Source organism: Rana temporaria, chromosome 4 (genome assembly GCF_905171775.1).
Source record: "Rana temporaria chromosome 4, aRanTem1.1, whole genome shotgun sequence".
Lineage (NCBI taxonomy): Eukaryota > Metazoa > Chordata > Amphibia > Anura > Ranidae > Rana > Rana temporaria.
In genome coordinates this window covers 12,883,800-12,906,153 of record NC_053492.1, presented here as the reverse complement: position 1 = coordinate 12,906,153, position 22,354 = coordinate 12,883,800, and the positions used below count along the sequence as shown (strand labels likewise).

General features: G+C 46.7%; 1 protein-coding gene across 1 annotated transcript; it reads right to left on the bottom strand.

Moving 5' to 3' along the window:
• Positions 1-8,979: 8,979 nt before the first annotated feature.
• On the bottom strand, positions 8,980-21,921 carry LOC120935532 (gastrula zinc finger protein XlCGF7.1-like). The gene is made up of 3 exons (XM_040347582.1): positions 21,790-21,921; positions 17,828-18,668; positions 8,980-8,990 (listed from the first exon to the last, which is right to left on the bottom strand). The coding sequence occupies exons 1-3, from the start codon at positions 21,919-21,921 to the stop codon at positions 8,980-8,982; spliced, it is 984 nt and encodes a 327-aa protein (XP_040203516.1).
• Between the last annotated feature and the right edge of the window lie 433 nt (positions 21,922-22,354).

The window sequence follows — 22,354 nt, the reverse complement described above, 5'->3', positions numbered from 1 at the left end:
CCCGAGCCCCCTTTTGATCCAGCGATGTCCAGGAGAGCCTTGCTTCTCGGGACACTCGCACTCCTGATTGGCTTTTGGCAGCAGCAGGAGCCATTGGCTGTCAATCGCAGCCAGTGAGTCAATCTGTCACAGATCAGCTGTGGAGCTGATCTGTGTCTTACCTTTACTGCTGTAGGTCGGCTGGCACCCGTTGTTCCACAAGCTTTTGTTCAGCTCTGGCTGCAGCTATGGGTGTCGCTGGCTTCACCTGTTGTTGTTTAATATATCCTTCCTGTCGAATCCCCCATGTGCCTCGCTATTTAAATTCCACTTAGACCAGTTTCTGGTTTCTTGAGCAACGCTTGTTTCTGAGCACCCTTCCTGTAACCTGCTTAACTGACTTCTCATGAACTGATCTCTTGTGTACTGAATCGGCTAGTTCTCCTGATTATGTTGTCTGCTGCCCGCCTCGACCTTGGCTCGCTATCTGGCTCTCCTTTTACTTCATCCATCTGTGTCTTCTGGTACTCTCCTTGCGAGCAGGGTGAACCTGGGGGTCGTGACCTGGGGTCAGCATGCAGCTAAGCCCAAACCTTCTTGAGGGGGTCCCTGGCAGAATACCAGCTTATCCTTAGATTCCGAGCCCTGGTGATCCGGTGTCACCTGCTCGCCTGTGATACAATTAGGCAACGGAGGGGCAGGGCCAAGCCACGGCTCCATTTCTGAATGGCCACACAGAGCAGCAGCTCAACCTGGGCGCCCCCATAGCAAGCTGCTTGCTGTGGGGGCACTCAGCCTGAGGAAGAGCCAGGACCCCCGGCGTGGGACCCGAGAAGAGAAGGATCCGGGCTGCTCTGTGCAAGACCACTCCTAGCACTCCCCCCCCCCCCCAAGTTTTCCCTCCTAGAACAGTTCTTGCCCCCTGCAGCCCCCTAAATTCTTCCTCCCAACACAAATTCCCTTCTCCCCAATCTCTTTGTAGTGCCCCCACCTCACATGATACCACAGTGCCCAGGGCAGCTGCCCACCTCTTATCCCAGCCCTGGTTCTCAATACACCGCGTTTCCCCTCTCTGGGTCCTGTAGCATCACCCAGTATACGGATCAGAAAGCTGGTCTCCCAGTAGCAGTTCAGTCCACACAGGCAGGTATGCAGCTTGGAGCCCTATGCCTGTGTTCAGTGACCTTTCTCTCTAGGAGCAGCCATATACTGCTTCTTTCCTCATTCTGCAGCATACTTCACAACCTATGCCTAAAGCCACTGCTTTTCCACCTGGGCTCTGTTGTCTTTCTCTCCTCTATGTCCTGCCTTCTCTTTCTAGGTACCCTGGGAAATGTAGTTCCTACTATTCCCTCCATATTACTGTGCAGAAAGTCCATCTCCCGTCAGCCATAGTTCATCTCAGAAGACTTTGTCATTCCCAGAAGGCACAGCAGTCCATATCTTTTCTCTCTCTAAAACTGGGTGAACAGGGCTTACTCGGACAACACACAGCCCAGCAGTAGCAGTGATAATATCCCAGCTACAGTTACAATTGATGTAATTTCTATTATTTTCAGAGTGGAGACCTGAGAGATTCTAAAGTTGAGGTTAAAGCAGAAGAAGAAGAAGAGAGGTATGTGAGGGATGATCAGCAGTCTATGGAGGAGGATGGAATAATGGGAAAATTTATAGAGGAGGACACTCCTACAGAGATCAGCACAGGTGGGTCATTAACACTAAATACATTCCTGCACCCATACTGCTCACTGACACTGGTAAATATAAAAAACATGATATCTTCCGTCTATCCAAAACTTAAACGTTTTGCCTTTAGTTATACTTTAAGCTTCCACTGAATATCAATATTACGAGTCCTGACCCTTACACTATATAATTTATATTGTACATTACATACTCCTGCACTGTATACTCTGTTGTACAGTAATTCTGATACTATATAGTCCTAAATGTTGTACCTATTACAATAGGTTTTACATTACATAGTCTTGACTTCTATCCAATGATGGTGGTCTTCAGGATCAGTCCAGTCTTCATCTTGGTTGTTCCCCCCCCCCCCCCATCCTCACTCTCTGACCTCTGGTGGGACTCAGCCCCGCTGTTATTCATGACTAAATCATGAACTAAATAATGAAGTGTAGGACTTCTTGTGTTGGGAAGATGGCAATGAGAGGGGGTGGGGACACTCGTCCTATAATCCCCTCATCACTGTCACTCCTATAAAAGACAGTTCTTGTTGTTTCCTTACTCTCTGACTGATGAGGAACCTGTATATTTTATATTTATTAATAATGTGGCTCACTAATAAATAATAAGCCTCCAAATATTGGTTAAAGCGGGATTCCACCCGCAATTTTTTTTTTTTTTAAAGTCAGCAGCTACTAACAGTGTAGCTGCTGACATTTAATAAGGACACTTACCTTGTCCTACGTGCCCGCGCTGATGGCCCCCCGATGTCGATCGCACGACTGATGCAGGTCCCGTGCCGCCATTCACACTAGGGGAAACAGGCAGTGAAGCCTTACGGCTTCACTGCCCATTTCCTACTACGCCTGTGTGAGTCTCGTGCCGGCTTGTGAATGGGCGGCTGCTCTCTGAGAACACACACAGTTCCCAGAAAGCAGCGTGCCCCATTCACTAGGAGAAGAAGAAAACATGCCGCGGTGCCGAAGAGGCAGATTACGGACTTCCGCATAGCAACAGCTATTTCGGGTGAGTATAATTGTTTTGTTTTTTTTTTCACTTTTTTTTTATTTTATTATTTTAGGACTTTTGGCCAAATGTTGTTTTCCTGGGTGGAACTCCGCTTTAAGGAGGCCATATAAGGGCATAAGCATGGTTTTACCTTACACCAAAGAAATGTGTGATTGTAAACTGAACAGGATGTGGCCAAGCCCACATTTTTCTCTACGATTGGCTATGGCCTTACATTCAAGTTCTATATTACCACGTGCAAAACTGGTAAGATTTTAGTCCCTGATCCAGAGCTGATCATGTATTGCGCAAGCATCTGCTTTGATCTTCTGGCCATGATTTATGGAGCAGGATGACTCCATGGCAAAACAGCATCTTTAGTTACGTATTCTTGTTATATTTTATCTTTACTTTTAATAAATGTTATATGTATAAGTATTTGTGGGATCTCTCTTTGCACACATTGAATAAAAACCCTAAAGGAACTTAAACAATCACGTGACCATGATACCAAACTGACTAAGGTCCATGAAAAAAAGAAATGATCTGGTAGGAGATCAGAGGACCTATTTAGTAGTTACCTTGAGGGTGGAATTGTAAGATCCTCAGAGACAAAGCTGCCTGATGTGGGCGGAGTCCTGGTTTAGGGGAACCAATCTGCTCATGTCTAGTAATAATCTTTTTATTTCTATTTTAGTAGATGGACGGGAGATGAGGAAAACCTCAGAGGACTGTCTCACTTTGTCTCCAGACTGTAAAGTAGAAGATGAGGACATCACACAGTATAATCCAGGAGAAAACCCGACTACCTCAAATGTCCATCCGGCACCACACAGTGTAGATGGACCATCGTATTCCTCTTATCCTGAGGAACCTCAGACTGTGAGGGACGGTGCCGGACCATCGTATTCCTCTTATCCTGAGGAACCTCAGACTGTGAGGGACGGTGCCGGACTATCGTATGCCTCTTATCCTGAGGAACCTCAGACTGTGAGGGACGGTGCCGGACCATCGTATGCCTCTTATCCTGAGGAACCTCAGACTGTGAGGGACGGTGCCGTCCTTCCAACAGAGAAGAGGTTTACCTGTACTGAGTGCGGGAAAGGCTTCCATTTTAAATCCAACCTTAATAGGCATGAAAGATCTCACACAGTGAAAAAACAGCATTGTCCTGAGTGCGGGAAATGTTTTTTAAAGAAGTCCAGTCTTGTTATACATCAAAGGTCTCACATGCGTCAAAAGTCTCATTCTTGTTCTGAGTGCGGAAAATGTTTTGTACAAAAATCAGATCTTGTCACACATCAGAGGTCTCACACGGGGGAAAAGCCGTTTTCCTGTCCTGAGTGCGGGAAATGTTTTTCAGATAACTCCAATCTTCATACTCATCAGAGATTGCACACGAGAGAGAAATTGTATTCCTGCTCAGAGTGTGGAAAAAGTTTTGTACAAAAATCACAACTTTTCACACATCAGAGATCTCACATGAGGGAACAGTTCTATTCCTGTCCTGAGTGTGGAAAATGTTTTTCAGATAAAGCCAATCTTCATACTCATCAGAGATTGCACAGGGGAGGGAATCTGAATTTATGTTCTGAGTGCGGAAAATGTTTTATAAAAATGTCACAACTTGTCAGACATCAGAGGTCACATACGGGGGAAAAGCCATATTCCTGTCCTGAGTGCGGGAAATCTTTTTCACAGAAGGCCAATCTTTACACACATCAGAAACTGCACACGGGGGAGAAGCCGTATTCCTGTCCTATGTGCGGGAAATGTTTTTCACAGAAGTTTAGTCTTTATAGACATCAGAGCTTGCACACAGGGGAAGAAGTCGTTTTTCTGTCCTAAATTAGGGAATTGTACCTCACTGAAGTCCTGTCTTCCTGTACATCGGGGATCTCACACAACCCTCAAGGTGTATTAGTGCCTTGAGTGCGGGAAATGTCTTGTATATGAATGTTGCTGGACATCACAGCTCTCATGAGGGGAAGAAGCACACTCTGATATACACCTCAGATATACTCCATGGCTGATCTTCATCATGTAAGAAACAGTTCATAAGGAGATCAGAGATCACCAAAGACATGGATGAAGTGTTGTACCATGTTGGCCATTGATAACAGTAGAAAAATAAAAATGGGCATCATTACCTTTCATTGGCTGAAAACATTTTGTTGTGTAAGATTTCACAAACAGAGGTCTATTGATTTTAAAAAATTAGAACACGTGTCAAGCTTTCTCCCAGTTGTGACAAATATTAACACTATTTTATTTCATATGGTGATTTCCTACGATCATCGGCTACATCTAGTGGCCATAATGCTGCATTGCGCTATTTTTTTTTTACTGATTTATGTATTTCAAGAAAAATACCACATTATAGCCACTAGAGGGAACTGAGGATCATAGGAAATCACTATTAACCCTTCCATGCCTAAGCCTATTTATGACATTTGGTGTTTACAAGTTAATATCCGTATTTTAAAGACCTCCGATCCCTCCTTTGCACTTCAAAGTATTCAGACTGTGTACTTTTTTAAATCCGGCGCCATTGGCAGCCGAGAAACTCGGAGGTGACGTCATGACGTCGCTTCCGTGTTTACATTGTGGAGACTGAATCAAAGCCATTTACGGCTTAGTTTCAGTCTGCGCCTGGACACTGGAGGTGCCGGATCGAGGATCGGGTCTCCCGGTGGGACGGGAGGCCTGGTCAGAGCGACGAGAGGCAGCGGTTGTCCCCTCCCGCTCCTCCAGCATAACAAACGAGCAGCTTTTAGTCGTATCGTTTGTTATGTCTGGGTAGCCAATCGCCGGCTCTAAACAACGGTAGTGGGATGATGACTGCAGCTGCAGGCATCATCCCGGTATAACCCCTGAAAGCCGAGGACGCATATATGCGTACGCTTGGCGTGAAAGGGTTAATTAAAACAGGCAGAATTTGTGTGCTTGTCGCACTCGATTTAGAGATATCCTAGTTTTCTTTGTCAGAGATGGTTTCACTAATATCTGAGATCATACTCATGGACTTAGGAGTACAGTAGACATTTAGGCTGGGTTCACACTACTACACTACTTTCATCCTACTTTGCTCTGTGTTCAATGTTTCCCTATGAGAGCGTCTTGTAGCGTCCTACACAAGTCGGTCCGACTTTGAAAATGCTCCCTGTACTACTTTTGGTCCTACATTGATCCTACTTCAGGCCCATTGAATATCATTGAAGTCGGACCAAAGTAGTATCCTGTTCATGAAAGTAGGATGGATGTAGGATAAATGTAGGACCAATGTAGCAGAGCAAAGTAGGATGAAAGTAGTGTAGTAGTGTGATGTTTAATTACAGCCCCTGCTTTCCACATGCTTAGCGTCTAAATTCCAGCTTGTTCAAGCTGCTGGCTTCACAACTTCCACCTTTCGGTCTGGATTCTGACCCCTTCCTTGAATTTGCAGAATGTGCTGTACCACAATGGAAGGTTCCAAGTCACTATTTCTTTGCATGTAAAGCCATTCCAGCTCTGTACCATCACGTGGAAGACAATGTTGTGGCATCATTGGACAAGGTAGTCAGCAGCAAGCTTACTGCCAACACATAGTCCAGCAAGCATGGTCAGGGATGCTATATGTCAGTCACAGCACACTGACTAACTCTGCTTGCAACTAGTAAAGATATAGGACAGGGCTCAGTGATGGAGCTTGTTTTGCCGCCATGTCTCCATACAGCTGGTGGTGATGATGCAAGATTTGTCAGCTCCTTCTCCTCCATGCCCTCCTAGTCTGAATTGTCCTATGAACCACCAGTACCCCTAAAGGGCTATTCAACAAGTCAGGCTAAAAGATGCCATGCAGTGTTTCAGCTGGTTTGTCTAGGGCAGTGATGGTGAACCTTGGCACCCCAGATGTTTTGGAACTACATTTCCCATGATGCTTCAGTACACTGCAGAGTGAATAAGCATCATGGGAAATGTAGTTCAAAAACATCTGGAGTGCCAAGGTTCGCCATCACTGGTCTAGGGGAAAGGAGCCACACCGGAGTAGAGAGTCTTTCAACTCTGCAGAGGCAGACGCAGAGTTTCACGCCATGCCAACTTGAACCAGGAATGGTGGTGTGTGATAATGGCACTAACCTCCTGTTTGCCCTTCAACAGAGAAAGTTGACACATGTGCCAAGCCTGGCACATGTCCTCAATTTGGTGGTGCAGCGTTTAAGAAGGTTCCAAGATCTTCTTAGGCTCCATTCACACTAATGCTTTTTTTGATGCATTTTGCAGAAATGCAGGGAAATTTTTTAACATGGTTTCCTATGGAACATGTTCACATCAATGCTTTTTTGTGCCTCTGCGTTTTTGGAAAGGGTCAGGGACTTTTTTTCCTGCAAGAAGCAGCGTTTTGCATGCAATAAAATTCAATGGACCTGCATCAAAAACGAAAGTGCCGCGATTTGCGTTTTTTTTTTTTACCTGATTATAGCTGGTTGTTAAAGGAAATGTAAACAAATAAAAATTACTGGCTAAAAAAAAACCCCGCAAATCGCGTTAAAAACGCACGTCAAAAAACGCAGCAAGCACCACAAAAAGCATTGCAAAAACGATCAAAAGCAACATGCATAGGTGTGAATTGAGCCTAAGGCTGGATTCACATCTATGCAGTTTTAGTGCTCTTTGCATTTTGCAGATCTGCACTACAGAACGTGTTCCATAGGAAACCATGTTAAATGGGCTATAGTGCAAAATGCAAAAAGCACTGAAACTGCATAGGTGTGAATCCAGCCTAAAGCAGGCCAGAAGAGAAGGATCATTATTGGTTGCAACCCTTCTTTACCACCGTTACAAGGGGAATGTCTCATGCCGGGTACAGACGAAAGGATTGATCCGCGGATACGGTCCGCCGGACCATATCCGCGGATAAATCCTCTCGAGGATTTCCGCGGATTTGGATCCGATGGAGTGTACTCACCATCTTATCGAAATCCGCGCCGAAATCCCATCGCGATGACGTGTCGCGCCGTCGCTGCGATGATGACGCGGCGACGTGCGCGACGCTGTCATATAAGGATACCCACGCATGCGTCGAATCATTACGACGCATGCGAGGGAGGGAATCGGACGGATCGATCCGGTGAGTCTGTACAGACCACCGGATCGATCCGCTGAAGCCGATTCCAGCGGATAGATTTCTTAGCATGCTAAGAAATTTTTATCTGCTGGAAATCGGTCGGCCCGAAAAAAATCAGCGGAAAAAGATCCGCTGGGTTGTACACACCAGCGGATCTATCCGCTGGAACTGATCCGCAGATCAATTCCAGCGGATAGATCCTCTCGTGTGTACGGGGCCTTAGAACTCCTCCTGTCTCCACAGAGGGAGAAGAGAATAAAATATCTTGAGGACATCTTAAGGGGGAGTTTATGTAATGCCTCCAGCCTCTGGTAGGTTACAATCTCATGGAAAAGCTAGTTTTGAGGCTTTTGTTGGTCAAAAGAGGAGTGGTAGAAAAGGGTGATGCATTTCTATTTTTTTTTAGTCCTCCGGCGTCCGGAGCTTTCAGCTTTCACATCCCGTATACAATGTCTGCATCCTATGGTAGAAGATTATCATGGGGCGAAAAAAGACATGGAAAGCTTGAGGAAACACATCAGATAATGCTGCTTGGGCTGGCGTCATCATCCTAAGGATCCCATCGGTTTATGCTCTGTTTGATCTCTTATAATTTAGAGATCAATTCCCTCTGGCAAGAGTCAGTGTGTTATCGTGGTGGAGGTGTTCTGTCATCACTATTTCCGGACTGTTTGTGGATCCATTCCTCACTGGGTTACTGAGTCATGTGAATAGACCACTGGGCAGAACTTGCCCAGTATGCAATTAGGCTGTTGGGCTTCCCTGCATCCAGCGTGCTTTCTGATCTGCATTTGGTGCTGCCGGAGGTTCTGTGACATATAAAATAGCACATCTGTCCGCAGACTCCGTTGACTGGCTGACATTTATCAAAATGAATCATTCCTGGATTCGCAGCAGCTATCAAGCCCCTGATGCCGATGTCACTGATTGTTGAAGTTTTTTTGGAAAGTGTAATCTCTGCAAGACTAGGCTGCCTAGCTTTGTTGGTGTTAATTTTATATGGAAGATATTTTTTGGTATAGATTTCATGGGCACAATGAACTCCGAAGGACCAATTATTCCTGCACCTACCGGGTCATATAATTTCTTTTTTTTTTACAGCAAGGCAAACTCTTGCTGTCATCAACTGTACCATTATAGGTTTGCAGTGTTAAGGCATCACCAATACCCAAAGAGCAGTTTTTCAGCACCTGTTACTTTTACCCAAAGTCTGCAAAACAGACACAAGAATTTATCAAAAAAATCTCTAATCTTGTTCCGAGTGCACAAAATTGTGGCCTCATCATACAGACTGGCTTCCCAAGCCGTTATTTACTAAATTAAAAAAAGCTTGCAAGGAAAATTTTTGCCTTTTATAAATGTAATTTTTGCTGCAGAAGGTTCTATACATGGTACAGATGCACCACTTTACAGGCCAACACCAAGGAGAATTTTTTATTTTTATTGTTTCACTTTAAGTATCATTAAATCAATGCTCATTTGGAGCTATGGTGGCTCAATGCGATTGGCACTGCGCTGACAAGCCATTCACCTCTGCAGCTAGGGGTTCGAATCCTGGTCTCGGCTACATGTGAATTGAGTTTGGTGGTCTCAGCCCGTCTCCTGGTGGGTGTGCTATGCGAGGTAAGCCTGCGCTTAGTACGCCCACCCCCCTCCCACAAAAACCACCACACTTGCACATGCACTCGAAATTGTGTTAACATGCACGCAGTTTGACCACGCGGTCTCTAAAAAGAGAGGCGAAGGACTAACGGGGCTGGTTGAGCGGGCAGATCCTCTCACTCCCTTATAGGGAGTCCCTCTGCCCCGTTGGGCTTCAAAGCCGAGCAGGTAGGGTGGGCTGTGTGGGACCCCCTCACACACCCGCCATTGCCACCCAGGGCATGGAGAAGGTGGCAGAATGCCTCTGGGGGAGGCCTGCCTACTCCCAACTCCTGCAGTCTGGCTCCTCTCTCAAGTACACGCACAAAATACACTTTAAAAATCAATGCTCATTTAAAAATGATCTTTACTACAAAAAAAAAAAATTGCATTGATATATGTCCCCCAGAGCAGTACCCGGACCCCCATACCCTTATATGCAATTTTTTGCATATAAGCCTTCAAAATTGACACTTGATTTTTGCAGTTGGATCCCATAGACTTTAATGAAGTTCATCGTTCGGCTCCAAACTTTTGCGATGTTCAAAGGTTCTGGTGGAAACCGAACCAGGGGGTGTTCGCCTCATCTCTAGTGACCGCAGTCCTCCTGCATTAACAAACACAGGTCGGCCGGTGGGCATGCACATTCTCCTAGCGCCATCATTCATGTGACGAGCACATGAGAGGTGGCACTGAGTGGGGCGGACTGAGCTGGCTGGGGAGAACTGGGACTGATGAGTGAAAGTGTCAGGGAGCAAGCACAATCGTTGCCAGACTGAAAGAGGACTCCTGAAAAGTTGTTTCTAATCAGCCATTTATAAAACTGAAAAAGTGGATAATACAAAAGTAGATGTCAGAAATCCAGGGAAGATTATAATTTTTGCATGAAATTTCATATTTCTTTTTTTTACCCCCATTAACACAGAAAGAATGTACATACAATGCAATCAGGGGGGCGGGTGCTATGGGGCCTGCAGGCGAGTGGGGCCCGCCTGCAGGCGGGCCCCTATATAAAGCCCAATGTGCTTTCATATCTGTCTTAACTCAGTGAAGTCACTGAAGTAAAATGTTTGGAGACCCCTGCTCTAAACAATAGAGCTCCCCCTAGCTGCAGCCTAGTAATAACATTGCTAGGAGGTCTATTCATTTAGCTCAGTGTTTCTCAAACTCTTTTGTCTTTTGGCGCACAAAAATTCACGGCACTCCTGAAAACATTTAACAATTTTGTGGTGAAGAACTTGTTTATTTTTACATATACATTTAATTTTAAATATAATGTGAAGGATGTGCCTGCTTTCGAGCGCAAATCCGATTAAATCTCAAATACTTGATGCCATCTTCTTTGTACTTTCCTGCAGGCGACCCGCGATCTCTCCTCAGAGAGCCAGAACAGGGATCTGTCAATGTAGACAGACAGATGCTCGTTCTCACAGGGGAGAAGAGAGAGAGATTCGCTGTTCCTAGTGATCAGGTACAGCGATCTCTTTCCTCCTCCAGTCAGTCCCCTCCCCCCACACTTAAAGTGGAGGTTCCCCCTAAAAAAAAATTATAACAATACATTGAGAAGACTGATTACACTGCGGGTATGCTGTTTTTTTTTTTTTTCCTACATACCTCGATATCGCCGTTTCATCCCTCGGCTTCCGGGTATGATTCTTGTGGGGCTGGGCATTCCTAGTTGATTGACGTTCCTCCGACCGACGCATACTTGACGTCACGACTTTCCGAAAGAAGCCGAACGTCGCTGCGCAGGCGCCGTATAGAGCCGACTCTATACGGCGCCTGCGCAATGACGTTCGGCTTCTGTCGGAAAGTCGTGACGCGCAGTATGCGCCGGTCGGAGGAACATCAATCAACTAGGTCCAGCAAGAATCATACCCGGAAGCCGAGGGATGAAACGGCGATAACGAGGTATGTACGGAAAAAAAAATGTGAGGTGGCACTGAGTGGGGCGGACTGAGCTGGCTGGGGAGAACTGGGACTGATGGGTGAAAGTGTCAGTCCTCGTACACACGACAGAGGAACTCGATGTGCCAAACACATCGAGTTCCTCGTCGAGTTCAGGGATGAAGCCGCAGAGGAGCTCGGCGGGCCGCCTTCTCCCATAGAACAACGAGAAAATAGAGAACATGTTCTCTATTTTCTCGACGAGTTCCTCGGCGGCTCCATCGGGCCAAAAGTGTACAGACGACAGAGTTTCTCGGCAGAATCCGGCTCTGACCGAGTTTCTCGCCGAATTCTGCCGAGAAACTCTGTCGTGTGTACGAGGCCTCAGGGAGCAAGCACATTTGGCTGTGCAAATCAATCGTTGCCAGACTGAAAGAGGACTCCTGAAAAGTTGTTTCTAATCAGCCATTTATAAAACTGAAAAAGTGGATAATACAAAAGTAGATGTCAGAAATCCAGGGAAAATTATAATTTTTGCATGGAATTTCATATTTCTTTTTTTTACCCCCATTAACACAGAAAGAATGTACATACAATGCAATCAGGGGGGCGGGTGCTATGGGGCCTGCAGGCGAGTGGGGCCCGGCAGGGCCGGACTGGCCTACCGGGATACTGGGAAATTTCCCCGGTAGGCCATCTGCCCTGGGGCAGCTTTGAGCTGTGGCTGCAGTGCTCCCCTCTATCTCTCCCCCTCTCTCCTCCAGTGTATCACAGAGCTGGCTGGGTCTGTACGCAGCCATGCTGTGACAAGGTCCCGCCCCCCCTTGAACGGCTTGTGTCATAGTAGATTCAATCAGTGTTCCGCCTATCACACAAGCCGGTCTAGGGGGGCGGGACCTTGTTACAGCGCGGGCTGCCGAACACAGACCCAGCTCTGAGATGTCCGCTGTGTGTGTTACAGCAATGGCGAGACTGCATTGATTGTCACAGTGAGGGTGCACTGCATTCATGGGCACAGTGAGACTACATTCATGGGCACAGAGAGACTACATTTATGGGCACAGAGAGAATACATTCATGGGCATAGTATGACTACATTCATGGACACAGAGAGACTACATTCATGGGTACAGTGAGGGTGCAATGGTGGGCACATTGAGGCTGCATTCATGGGCACAGTGATGCAGGAACAGTGAAGCTGCAATGATGGGCACAACGAGGCTGCATTCACTGGCACAGTAAAGCTGCATTTGATGGACAGTGAGGCTGCATTTATGGGCACAGTGAGGCTGCGTTCATGGGCACTGTAAAGCTGCATTTGATAGGCACAGTGATGCTGCATTGATGGGCAGTGAGGCTGCATTGATGTGCACAGTGAGGCTGCAATGATGGGCACAGTGAGGCTGCATTCACTGGCACAGTGAGGTTGCATTCACAGGCACAGTGAGGCTGAATTCACGGGCACAGTACAGCTGCATTCATGGGCACTGAAGCTGCATTCACGGGCACAGTGGGGCTGCATTCACAAGCACAGTGAGGCCTCATTCACGGGCACAGTGAGGCTTCATACATGGGCACAGTGAGGCCTCATTCACAGGCACAGTGAGGCTGCAATGATGGGCACAGTGAGGCTGCATTGATGGGCACAATAAGGCTGCATTTGATGGGCACACTGAGGCTGCATTCAATGGGAACCATAAAGCTGCATTCGATGGGCACAGTGAGGCTGCATTTGATGGGTACTGTAAAGCTGCATTCTATGGGCACAACAAGGCTGCATTTGAGTGGCACTGGTAAAGCTGCATTCGATGGGCACCATAAAGGCTGCATTGATGGGCACTGGTAAGGGCTGCATTTGATGGGCACAGTGAAGCTGCATTGATGGCACAATAAGGCTGCATTTGATGGGCACCGTAAAGCTGCATTTGATAGGCACCATAAAGCTACATTCGATGGGCACAGTGCGACTGCATTTGTTGGGCACAGTGAGGCTGTATTGATCTCCTGTATCATGTCTGCAGTCTCTGACCAGCTCTTGTAGCATGTCTGCATTCTCTTACCATCTTTAGTGTGATGTACTCAGTCTCTAACCATCTCCTGTACTATGCCCGCAGGCTCTAAACCATCTCTTGTATCGTGTTCGCAACCTCTGACCATCTCCTGTATCATGTCTGCAGTCTGTGAGGAAGTCTGGAGAGGAGTCAAGAGTGGGAGCACCGCTGGGATGGCGGCCATGGCATAAGTCAGACGTGTGTGGACTGTGGTGAGGAGACTATAGGATAAAACCAGAGCCACCGAGCTGGAGCCGACTGGTGCACCCGAGAGTAGGTGAGTGACAGCACCACTAGGCCAGTCTGAGGGGGGGGGTCACTGATGTAAGGGGGAAGCAAGTACGATAATGTAAGGGGGCACTGATATAAAGGTTTTCCCTTCATATCAGTAACCCCCACCCCCCCTTACCTTAGTGTATTCTTTCTGCGGAAGGCGGTCTCTGGTCAATGTCGTCCCCCCACATTCTGGGTTCCTGGTGTCCCCCTTGATGATTGACCACTTTTAACTGGAATTTACTTTTATATATATAAAGCCCAATGTGCTTTCATATCTGTCTTAACTATACTGTATACAATACACTCTTCAAATGTGCTTTAACCACTTAAGCCCCGGACCATTTTGCAGCTAAATGCCCAGGCCAGGTTTTGCGATTCGGCACTGCGTCGCTTTAACAGACAATTGCGCGGTCATGCGACGTGGCTCCCAAACAAAATTGGTGTCCTTTTTTCCCCACAAATAGAGCTTTCTTTTGGTGGTATTTGATCACCTCTGCGGTTTTTATTTTTTGCGCTATAAACAAAAATAGAGCGACAATTTTGAAAAAAATTCAATATTTTTTACTTTTTGCTATAATAAATATCCCCCAAAACATATATAATTTTTTTTTTTCCTCAGTTTAGGCCGATACGTATTCTTCTACCTATTTTTGGTAAAAAAAAAAAAAGCAATAAGCGTTTATCGATTGGTTTGCGCAAAATTTATAGCGTTTACAAAATAGGGGATAGTTTTATTGCATTTTTTTTTTTTTTTTTTTACTACTAATTGCGGCGATCATCGATTTTTTTCGTGACTGCGACATTATGGCGGACACTTCGGACAATTTTGACACATTTTTGGGACCATTGTCATTTTCACAGCAAAAAATGCATTTAAATTGCATTGTTTACTGTGAAAATGACAGTTGCAGTTTGGGAGTTAACCACAGGGGGCGCTGTAGGGGTTAGTGTTCACTTAGTGTGTGTTTACAACTGTAGGGGGGTGTGGCTGTAGGACTGACGTCATCGATCGAGTCTCCCTTATAAAAGCCGGCACAGTGAAGCACGGGGGAAGCCGTGTTTACATTCGGCTCTCCCCGTGCTTCAGCTTCGGGGAGCGATCGCGACGGAGCGGCTATAAACGAATAGCCGCAACGTCGTCCCGGATCGCTCCCCGAGGGAACCCGCCCGCCGCGGAGGGGGTCCCGATCGGACCCCCCACCCGCTAGAAGGCAAGGACGTATATATACGTCCTTCTGCCTGTCTGTGCCATTCTGCGGACGTAAATAGTCGTGCGGCGGGCGTTAAAATACATGTTTTTTCCTGTCAAGAAAGTTATGCTGTTGGGCTGGTATAATAATGCTATGGGGCTGGTATGAAATTTTTTCCAGGGCTGGTTTTTACTCCCAGATGTGGACACAAATGTGCAGGAGGGGACTGTGATGGGGGCACAAATGTGCAGGGGGGGACTGTGATGGGGCACAAATGGTAGGGGGCAACTGCGACGGGGGCACAAATGTGCAGGGGGGACTGTGACGGGGCACAAATGTGCAGGGAGGAACTGTGACGGGGGCACAAATGTGTACGGGGGGACTGTGGCGGGGCACAAATGTGTACGGGGGGACTGTGACGGGGCACAAATGTGCAGGAAGGAACTGTGACGGGGGCACAAATGTGCAGGGGGGACTGTGACGGTGGCACAAATGTGTAGGAGGGATTGTGACGGGGACACAAATGTGCAGGGGGGCTGTGATGGAGACACAAATGTGCAAGGTGGGTGTTAATGAGGAGGACACAAGCATGCAGGGAGACTCTGATGAGGACACAATTGTGTAAGGAAATTCTGCTGGGGACACAAATGGGCAGAGAGGCTCTGCTGGGGACCCAGGTGGGCAGGGAGGCTCTGCTGGGGACACAAATGGACAGGAAGGCTCTAATCGGGACACAAATGGGTAAGAAGGCTCTGATGGGGACACAGATGGGCAGGAAGACTGATGGGGACACAGAGGGGCAGGGAGGCTCTGATGGGGACACAAATGGGTAAGGAGGCTCTGATGGGGACACAGAGGGTCAGGGAGGCTCTGATGGGGACACAGAGGGACAAGGAATGCTCTGATGGTGACACAAATTGGTAGGAAGGCTCTAATCGGGACACAAATGGGTAAGAAGGCTCTGATGGGGACACAGATGGGCAGGGAGTCTCTGATGGGGACACAAATGGGCAGGGAGGCTCTGATGGGGACACAAATGGGCAGGGAGGCTCTGATGGGGACACAAATGGGAAGGGAGGCTCTGATGGGGACACAAATGGGCAGGGAGTCTCTGATGGGGACACAAATGGGCAGGGAGGCTCTGATGGGGACACAGAGGGTCAGGGAGGCTCTGATGGGGACACAGAGGGACAAGGAATGCTCTGATGGTGACACAAATTGGTAGGAAGGCTCTAATCGGGACACAAATGGGTAAGAAGGCTCTGATGGGGACACAGATGGGTAAGGAGACTCTGGTGGGGACACAAATGGGTAAGGAGGCTCTGATGGGGACACAGAGGCTCTGATGGGGACACGAATGGGTAAGGAGGCTCTGATGGGGACACAGAGGGGCAGGGAGGCTCTGATGGGGACACGAATGGGCAGGGAGGCTCTGATGGGGACACAAATGGGCAGGGAGGCTCTGATGGGGACACAAATGGGAAGGGAGGCTCTGATGGGGACACAAATGGGCAGGGAGGCTCTGATGGGGACACAAATGTGCAGGGCGATTATGACAGGAACACAGATGTAAGGCCTCATGCACACTTGATGATTAGCCCTGGAGCACGCGGCTCCAGCATTTAGGTACGGGCGCACCATTCAACCCTGCTGATGGCAGGCTTTTTTTAATTTCATTTATATTCCATGGCTGAGGACTCATTTATAAATAACTTTTTTTTATTCTGCCCACAAATATCTGTAAAATATTTGTGACCCTTGAAGTAAAATGTTTGGAGACCCCTGCTCCCCCCAGCTGCAGCCTAGTAATAACATTGCTAGGAGGTCTATTCATTTAGCTCAGTGTTTTAACTCGTAAATACCCCGTTCCCGAGCCTTTCCGAGGCTCTATGGCACCCCCCACCTCTGGCCATATGCAGTATTGCATGCCATAGAAGTCAATACGGAACAAATAATTTTCGTTTCCATTGACTTTTATGGGGAAACTCACTTTGATATGCAAGTGCTTTGGATTACGAGCATTCTCCTGGAATGGATTTTGCTCGTAATCCAAGGTTTCACTGTAATTGTTTTAAATAAATAAACCTCTAAGGCCCCGTACACACGACCGAACATGTCTGCTGAAACTGGTCCGCGGACCAGTTTCAGCAGACATGTTCGGTCGTGTGTACGGCCGAGCGGACAGGATTCCAGCGTACATTTGCCCGCCAGACCGTTTTCGAGCGGGCAAATGTTTCTAAACTTGCTTAGAAACATGCCCGCTGGAATCCTGCCCGTCGGACATGTTCGGTCGTCTGTACAGACTTACCGTACATGTCCGAGCGGCCGCCATCCCTCGCATGCGTCGAATGACTTTGACGCATGCGTGGAAGCATTGAACTTCCAGGGCCGCGCACGTCGCCGCGTCATCGTCACCGCGTATCGTGTACGCGCAGATTTCTGTATGATGGTGTGTACAGCCATCATACAGAAATCTCCGGGCGGGCATGTACGCTGAAAACGGTCCGGCAGACCGTTTTCATCGTACATGTTTGCCCGTGTGTACGAGGCCTAAGTGTTTGTGAAAGCTTATACCACAAAATTTACTCGGCCAATAAAAGGTAAGGACTCCATTTTTATTTTTTAAACTGTTATCAATGGCCAACATGGTACAACACTTCATCCGTGTCTTTGGTGATCTCCGATCTCCTCATAAATTGTTTCTTACATGATGAAGATCAGCCATGTGTTATATCTGAGGTGTATATCAGGGTGTGCTTCTTCCCCACATGAGAGCTGTGATGTCCAGCAACATTCATATAGAATACATTTCCCACACTCAAGGCACCAATACACCTCGAGGGCTGTGTGGGATCCCTGATGTACAGGAAGACAGGACTTCAGTGAGGAACAATTCCCTCACTCAGGACAGAAAAGTGGCTTCTTCCGCATGTGCGATCTCTGATGTTTGGAAAGACTGGACTTCACTGAAAAACATTTCCCGCACTCGGGACAGGAATATGGCTTCTCCCCCGTGTGAGACCTCTGATGTCTGACAAGATCTGATGTTTGTACAAAACATTTCCCGCACTCAAGACAGCAAAATGATTTATCCCCCGTGTGAGACTTCTGATGTCTGACAAGTTTTGCTTTTTTTACAAAGCATTTCCCACACTGAGAACAGGAATACAGCTTTTCCCCAATGTGTAATTTCTGATGTTTGTAAAGGTTGGACTTTAATGAAAAACATTTCCCACACTCAGGACAGGAATACATCTTCTCACCTGTGTGCAATCTCTGATGTGTGGAAAGAGTGGACTTGTCTGAAAAACCTTTCCCACACTCAGAACAGGAATATGGCTTCTTACCCGTGTGCGTTCTCTGATGTCTGTATAGATCAGACTTCCTTGTAAAACATTTCCCACATTCAGGACAGGAAAAAGGCTTCTCACCCTTGTGGGACATCTGATGTCTGTTAAGATGGGTCTTCTGTGAAAAATATTTCCCACACTCAGAACAGAAATACGGTTTTTCCCCAGTATGAAACCTCTGATGATTATAAAGAGAGGATTTATAAGAAAAACATTTTCCGCACTCAGAACAGGAATGCGGCTTCTCGCCTGTATGAACTCTCTGATGCTTATTAAGAGAGGACTTCTCTGAAAAACATTTTCCACACTCAGGACAGGAATACGGCTTCTCACCCGTATGACATCTCTTATGAATGAGAAGATGGCCCTTCTCTGAAAAAAATTTCCCGCACTCAGGGCAGGAATATGGCTTCTCACCTGTATGTGATCTTTTATGCACATTAAGGCTGGAATTAAAACGGAAACACTTCCCACACTCAGTACAGGAAAACCTCTTCTCTGTTGGAAGGACGGCACCGTCCCTCACAGTCTGAGGTTCCTCAGGATAAGAGGAATACGATGGTCCATCTACACTGTGCGGTGCCGGATGGACATTTGAGGTAGTCAGGTTTTCTCCTGGACTATACTGTGTGATGTCCTCATCTTCTACTTTACAGTCTGGAGACAAAGTGAGACAATCCTCTGAGGTTTTCCTCATCTCCCGTCCATCTACTAAAATAGAGATAAAAAGATTATTACTAGACATGAGCAGATTGGTTTCCCTAAACCAGGACTCCGCCCACATCAGGCAGCTTTGTCTCTGAGGATCTTACAATTCCACCCTCAAGGTAACTAGTAAATGGGTCCTCTGATCTCCTACCAGATCATTTCTTTATTCATGGACCTTAGTCAGAGAGTGAGGAAACAACAAGAACTGTCTTTTATAGGAGTGACAGTGATGAGGGGATTATAGGACGAGTGTCCCCACCCCCTCTATCACTCATTGCCATCTTCCCAACACAAGAAGTCCTGCACTTCCTTATTTAATTCAGGAATAACAGCAGGGCTGAGCCCCACCAGAGGTCAGAGAGTGAGGATGGGGGGAGAACAACAAAGATGAAGACTGAACTGATCCTGAAGACCATCATCATTGGGTTATTGACTCCTCCCAGTCCTTGCCCTACTCTGGACCAATCAGTGAGCAGTATGGGTGGAGGAATGTATTTAGTGTTAATGACCCACCTGTGCTGATCTCTGTAGGAGTGTCCTCCTTTATAAATATCCTCGTTATTCCATCCTCCTCCATAGACTGCTGATCATCCCTCATATATCTCTCTTCTTCTTCTGCTCTACCTTCAGCTTTTATATTTGTCAGATTTTTTCCCTAAAGAAAGAGAAGGATGGACAATAATATCTGGACACATAACCTTACAAGAAAAATCCACACATTATCTCCACGTGTCTATGTTCCGCATATTTCGTTCCACCCACTTGATAACAGTGAGGGATGGTGTGACCTTCCTGTGTGGAATCCCGGGAATACAGAGGACGGGGACATCTCTCTGGTGGGTTTCTGTAGCTTGATGGCTCCACCATGGTGTCCTGGGACAGATCTTTGTGTCCTTTTAGAAAGTCTGACTTCTCCATCACCCCATCCTCATCATCCTCCTCTTTTATCTCTTCTTTAACCTTAACTTTAGAATCTCTCAGGTTTCCACTCTGAATATATAATAAAAATAACATCAATACAGATAATGTACAGATCTTAATGACACTAGTAGTGATCGTTCCTCATCTACCTGATGATGGTGAGGGATGGTGTGACCTTCCTGTGTGGAGTCCCGGGAATACAGAGGACGGGGACATCTCTCTGGTGGGTTCCTGGTATTAGGCGGCTCCATCATATCATTGTGTCCTTCTGAAAGCTTGTCCATCACTCCATACTTCTCATCCTCCTCTTTATACTCTTCTTTAACAACAATATTGTCATCCCTGAGGCTTCCACTCTGAAAGATATGATAAAACATTAATTGTAACCAGGGCTGCTGTATAGCCAACCTGACAGGGCCTCTCGTCGCAGTCAATCATATGTGGGTGAGGCGTTCTCTGCTCCACAGCCCCATGCATACATGGGGCTGTGGAGCATAAAATGCCTCAGCCACTTACAATTGTCAGCATTCAGTGATTGCTTCCTAGCAGGCTAGCTCAGGTGCGTTCAGACTGGGATCTGAACTCACCTGAGCTCATCCTACCTAGAGAGAATGCTCCAGCTGACTCTAATGCCGCGTACACACCATCACTTTATGTGATGGAAAAAAATGACGTTTTCAAAAACGTCACTTTAATTGACCGTGTGTGGGGGAAAACGTCATTTTATGTCTTGTAAAAAACGACCAAAAAAAATTCAAGCATGCTTCAATTTTATGTGTCGTTTTTCAAAAGTGCACTTTTTACTTCACAGAAATTGACCGTGTGTAGCAAAAACGTCGTTTTCTAAGACGTTTTTTCACCCGCGCATGCCCAGAAGCTACTTATGAAGCGAGCTTCAATGGAAAAACGTGGTGGAACGTAACCTCGCTTTGCTAGAGCATTGTGAGAAAACGATGGTGTGTAGGCAACTTCGTCTTTGAAAATTGATGTTTCAAAAACGTCATTTTTTACTTCACAGAAAGTGTCGTTTTTTTTCATCACATAAAGTGATGGTGTGTATGCGGCATAAGGCCTAATAGATACTCTGGAAGCCTAATGCCGCGTACACACGGTTCGGAATTTCCGACAACAAATGTTCGATGGGAGCTTTTTGTCGGAAATCCCGACCGTGCGTAGGCTCCGTCGAACATTTGCTGTCAGAAATTCGGAGCGTGTACACAATTCCGACGCACAAAATTCCACGCATGCTCAGAATCAAGCAGAAGAGCCGCACTGGCTATTGAACTTAATTTTTCTTGGCTCGTCGTACGTGTTGTACGTCGCCGTTTTTTCAACCAGATTAACCATGTAACGATCTAACTATATTTAGCGCAACATTTATGAAAACACAAAAAATCTATTAAAAAATCTATTAACCACTTCAATACAGGGCACTTTCACTCCCTTCCTGCCCAGGCCAATTTTTCAGCTTTCAGCGCTCTCGCACTTTAAATGACAATTGCGCGGTCATACAATGCTGTACCCATATGACATTTTTTATAATTTTTTTCATACAAAAAAAAGCTCTCTTTTAGTGGTATTTAATCACCGCTGGGTTTTTCTTATTTTTTGCAAAAAAGAAAAAAAAATACAGAATAAAAAAAAAAAAAAAAGCTTCTTAGTGTCGGTCATAAAAGTTTGTAAATAAGTATTGTTTCTCCTTCACTGATGGGGTGGTACTGATGGGCATGGATGAGACGGCACTGAAGGGGTGGCATGGATAGGCAGCACTGATGGGCGGCATTGGATAGGCAGCACTGATGGGCAATGATGGGCGGCATGGATAGGCAGCACTGATGGGTGGCACTGATGAGCAGGCACTGAAAGGGAGCACTGACTTGCACCACTGATGGGCACAGACTGGCATCACTGACAATCAGGGTACTGATTATCTGTATAGGTCTCCCCTGTGAGGAAATGCCACTGATCGGCTCTCCTTGCCTCACACTGTCAGTATGCGGCAAGGAGAGTCGATAAACGGCATCTCCTTCTTTACATGTGATCAGCTGTGATTGGACACAGCTGATCACATGGGAAAAGAGCCATGTCATTGGTTCTTTACCCAGATCATGGGTCATGCCGTGTCCCAGTTACACAGTGTGCCTGCGATCTCCGTGCTGTGTGCCCTCAGAACAGCAGAGGATCCTACCCGCCGTCATTTGTCCATATGGTGGGCGGGAGGTAGTTAAAGCGGTTATAAACCGCTTGATGTTTTTTTGTTCTTACCTGCAAGGCAATGGCATAATGTGTAATGCTAGTAAAAAAAAAACCACTGCTGCCATCCATGAAGGCTGGCTGCCTACTGAAGGGTCCGCCGTTTCACAGTTATTATGTAGGTTAGGGGCGGGGCCACATGGCTATGTCACCTGGTGGCACCGCCCTCTTTTGACATAACAGACAGGTGCATGCTGCCGCCCCTTACCTATATAAGAACTGTCAAACGGAGGAGCCTGCAGTAGGCGGCCAGCCTTCATGGATGGCGGAAGCACTTTTTGTTTGATTTCTTTCGGG

Coding starts and splice junctions, on each gene's coding strand:
- LOC120935532 (XM_040347582.1), bottom strand. CDS start 21,921: ATGACCCATGATCTGGGTAAAGAACCAATGACATGGCTCTTTTCCCAT. Junction 18,669..21,789: donor CCTTGCCGCATACTGACAGT/GTGAGGCAAGGA, acceptor CCAACAGAGAAG/AGGTTTTCCTGTACTGAGTG.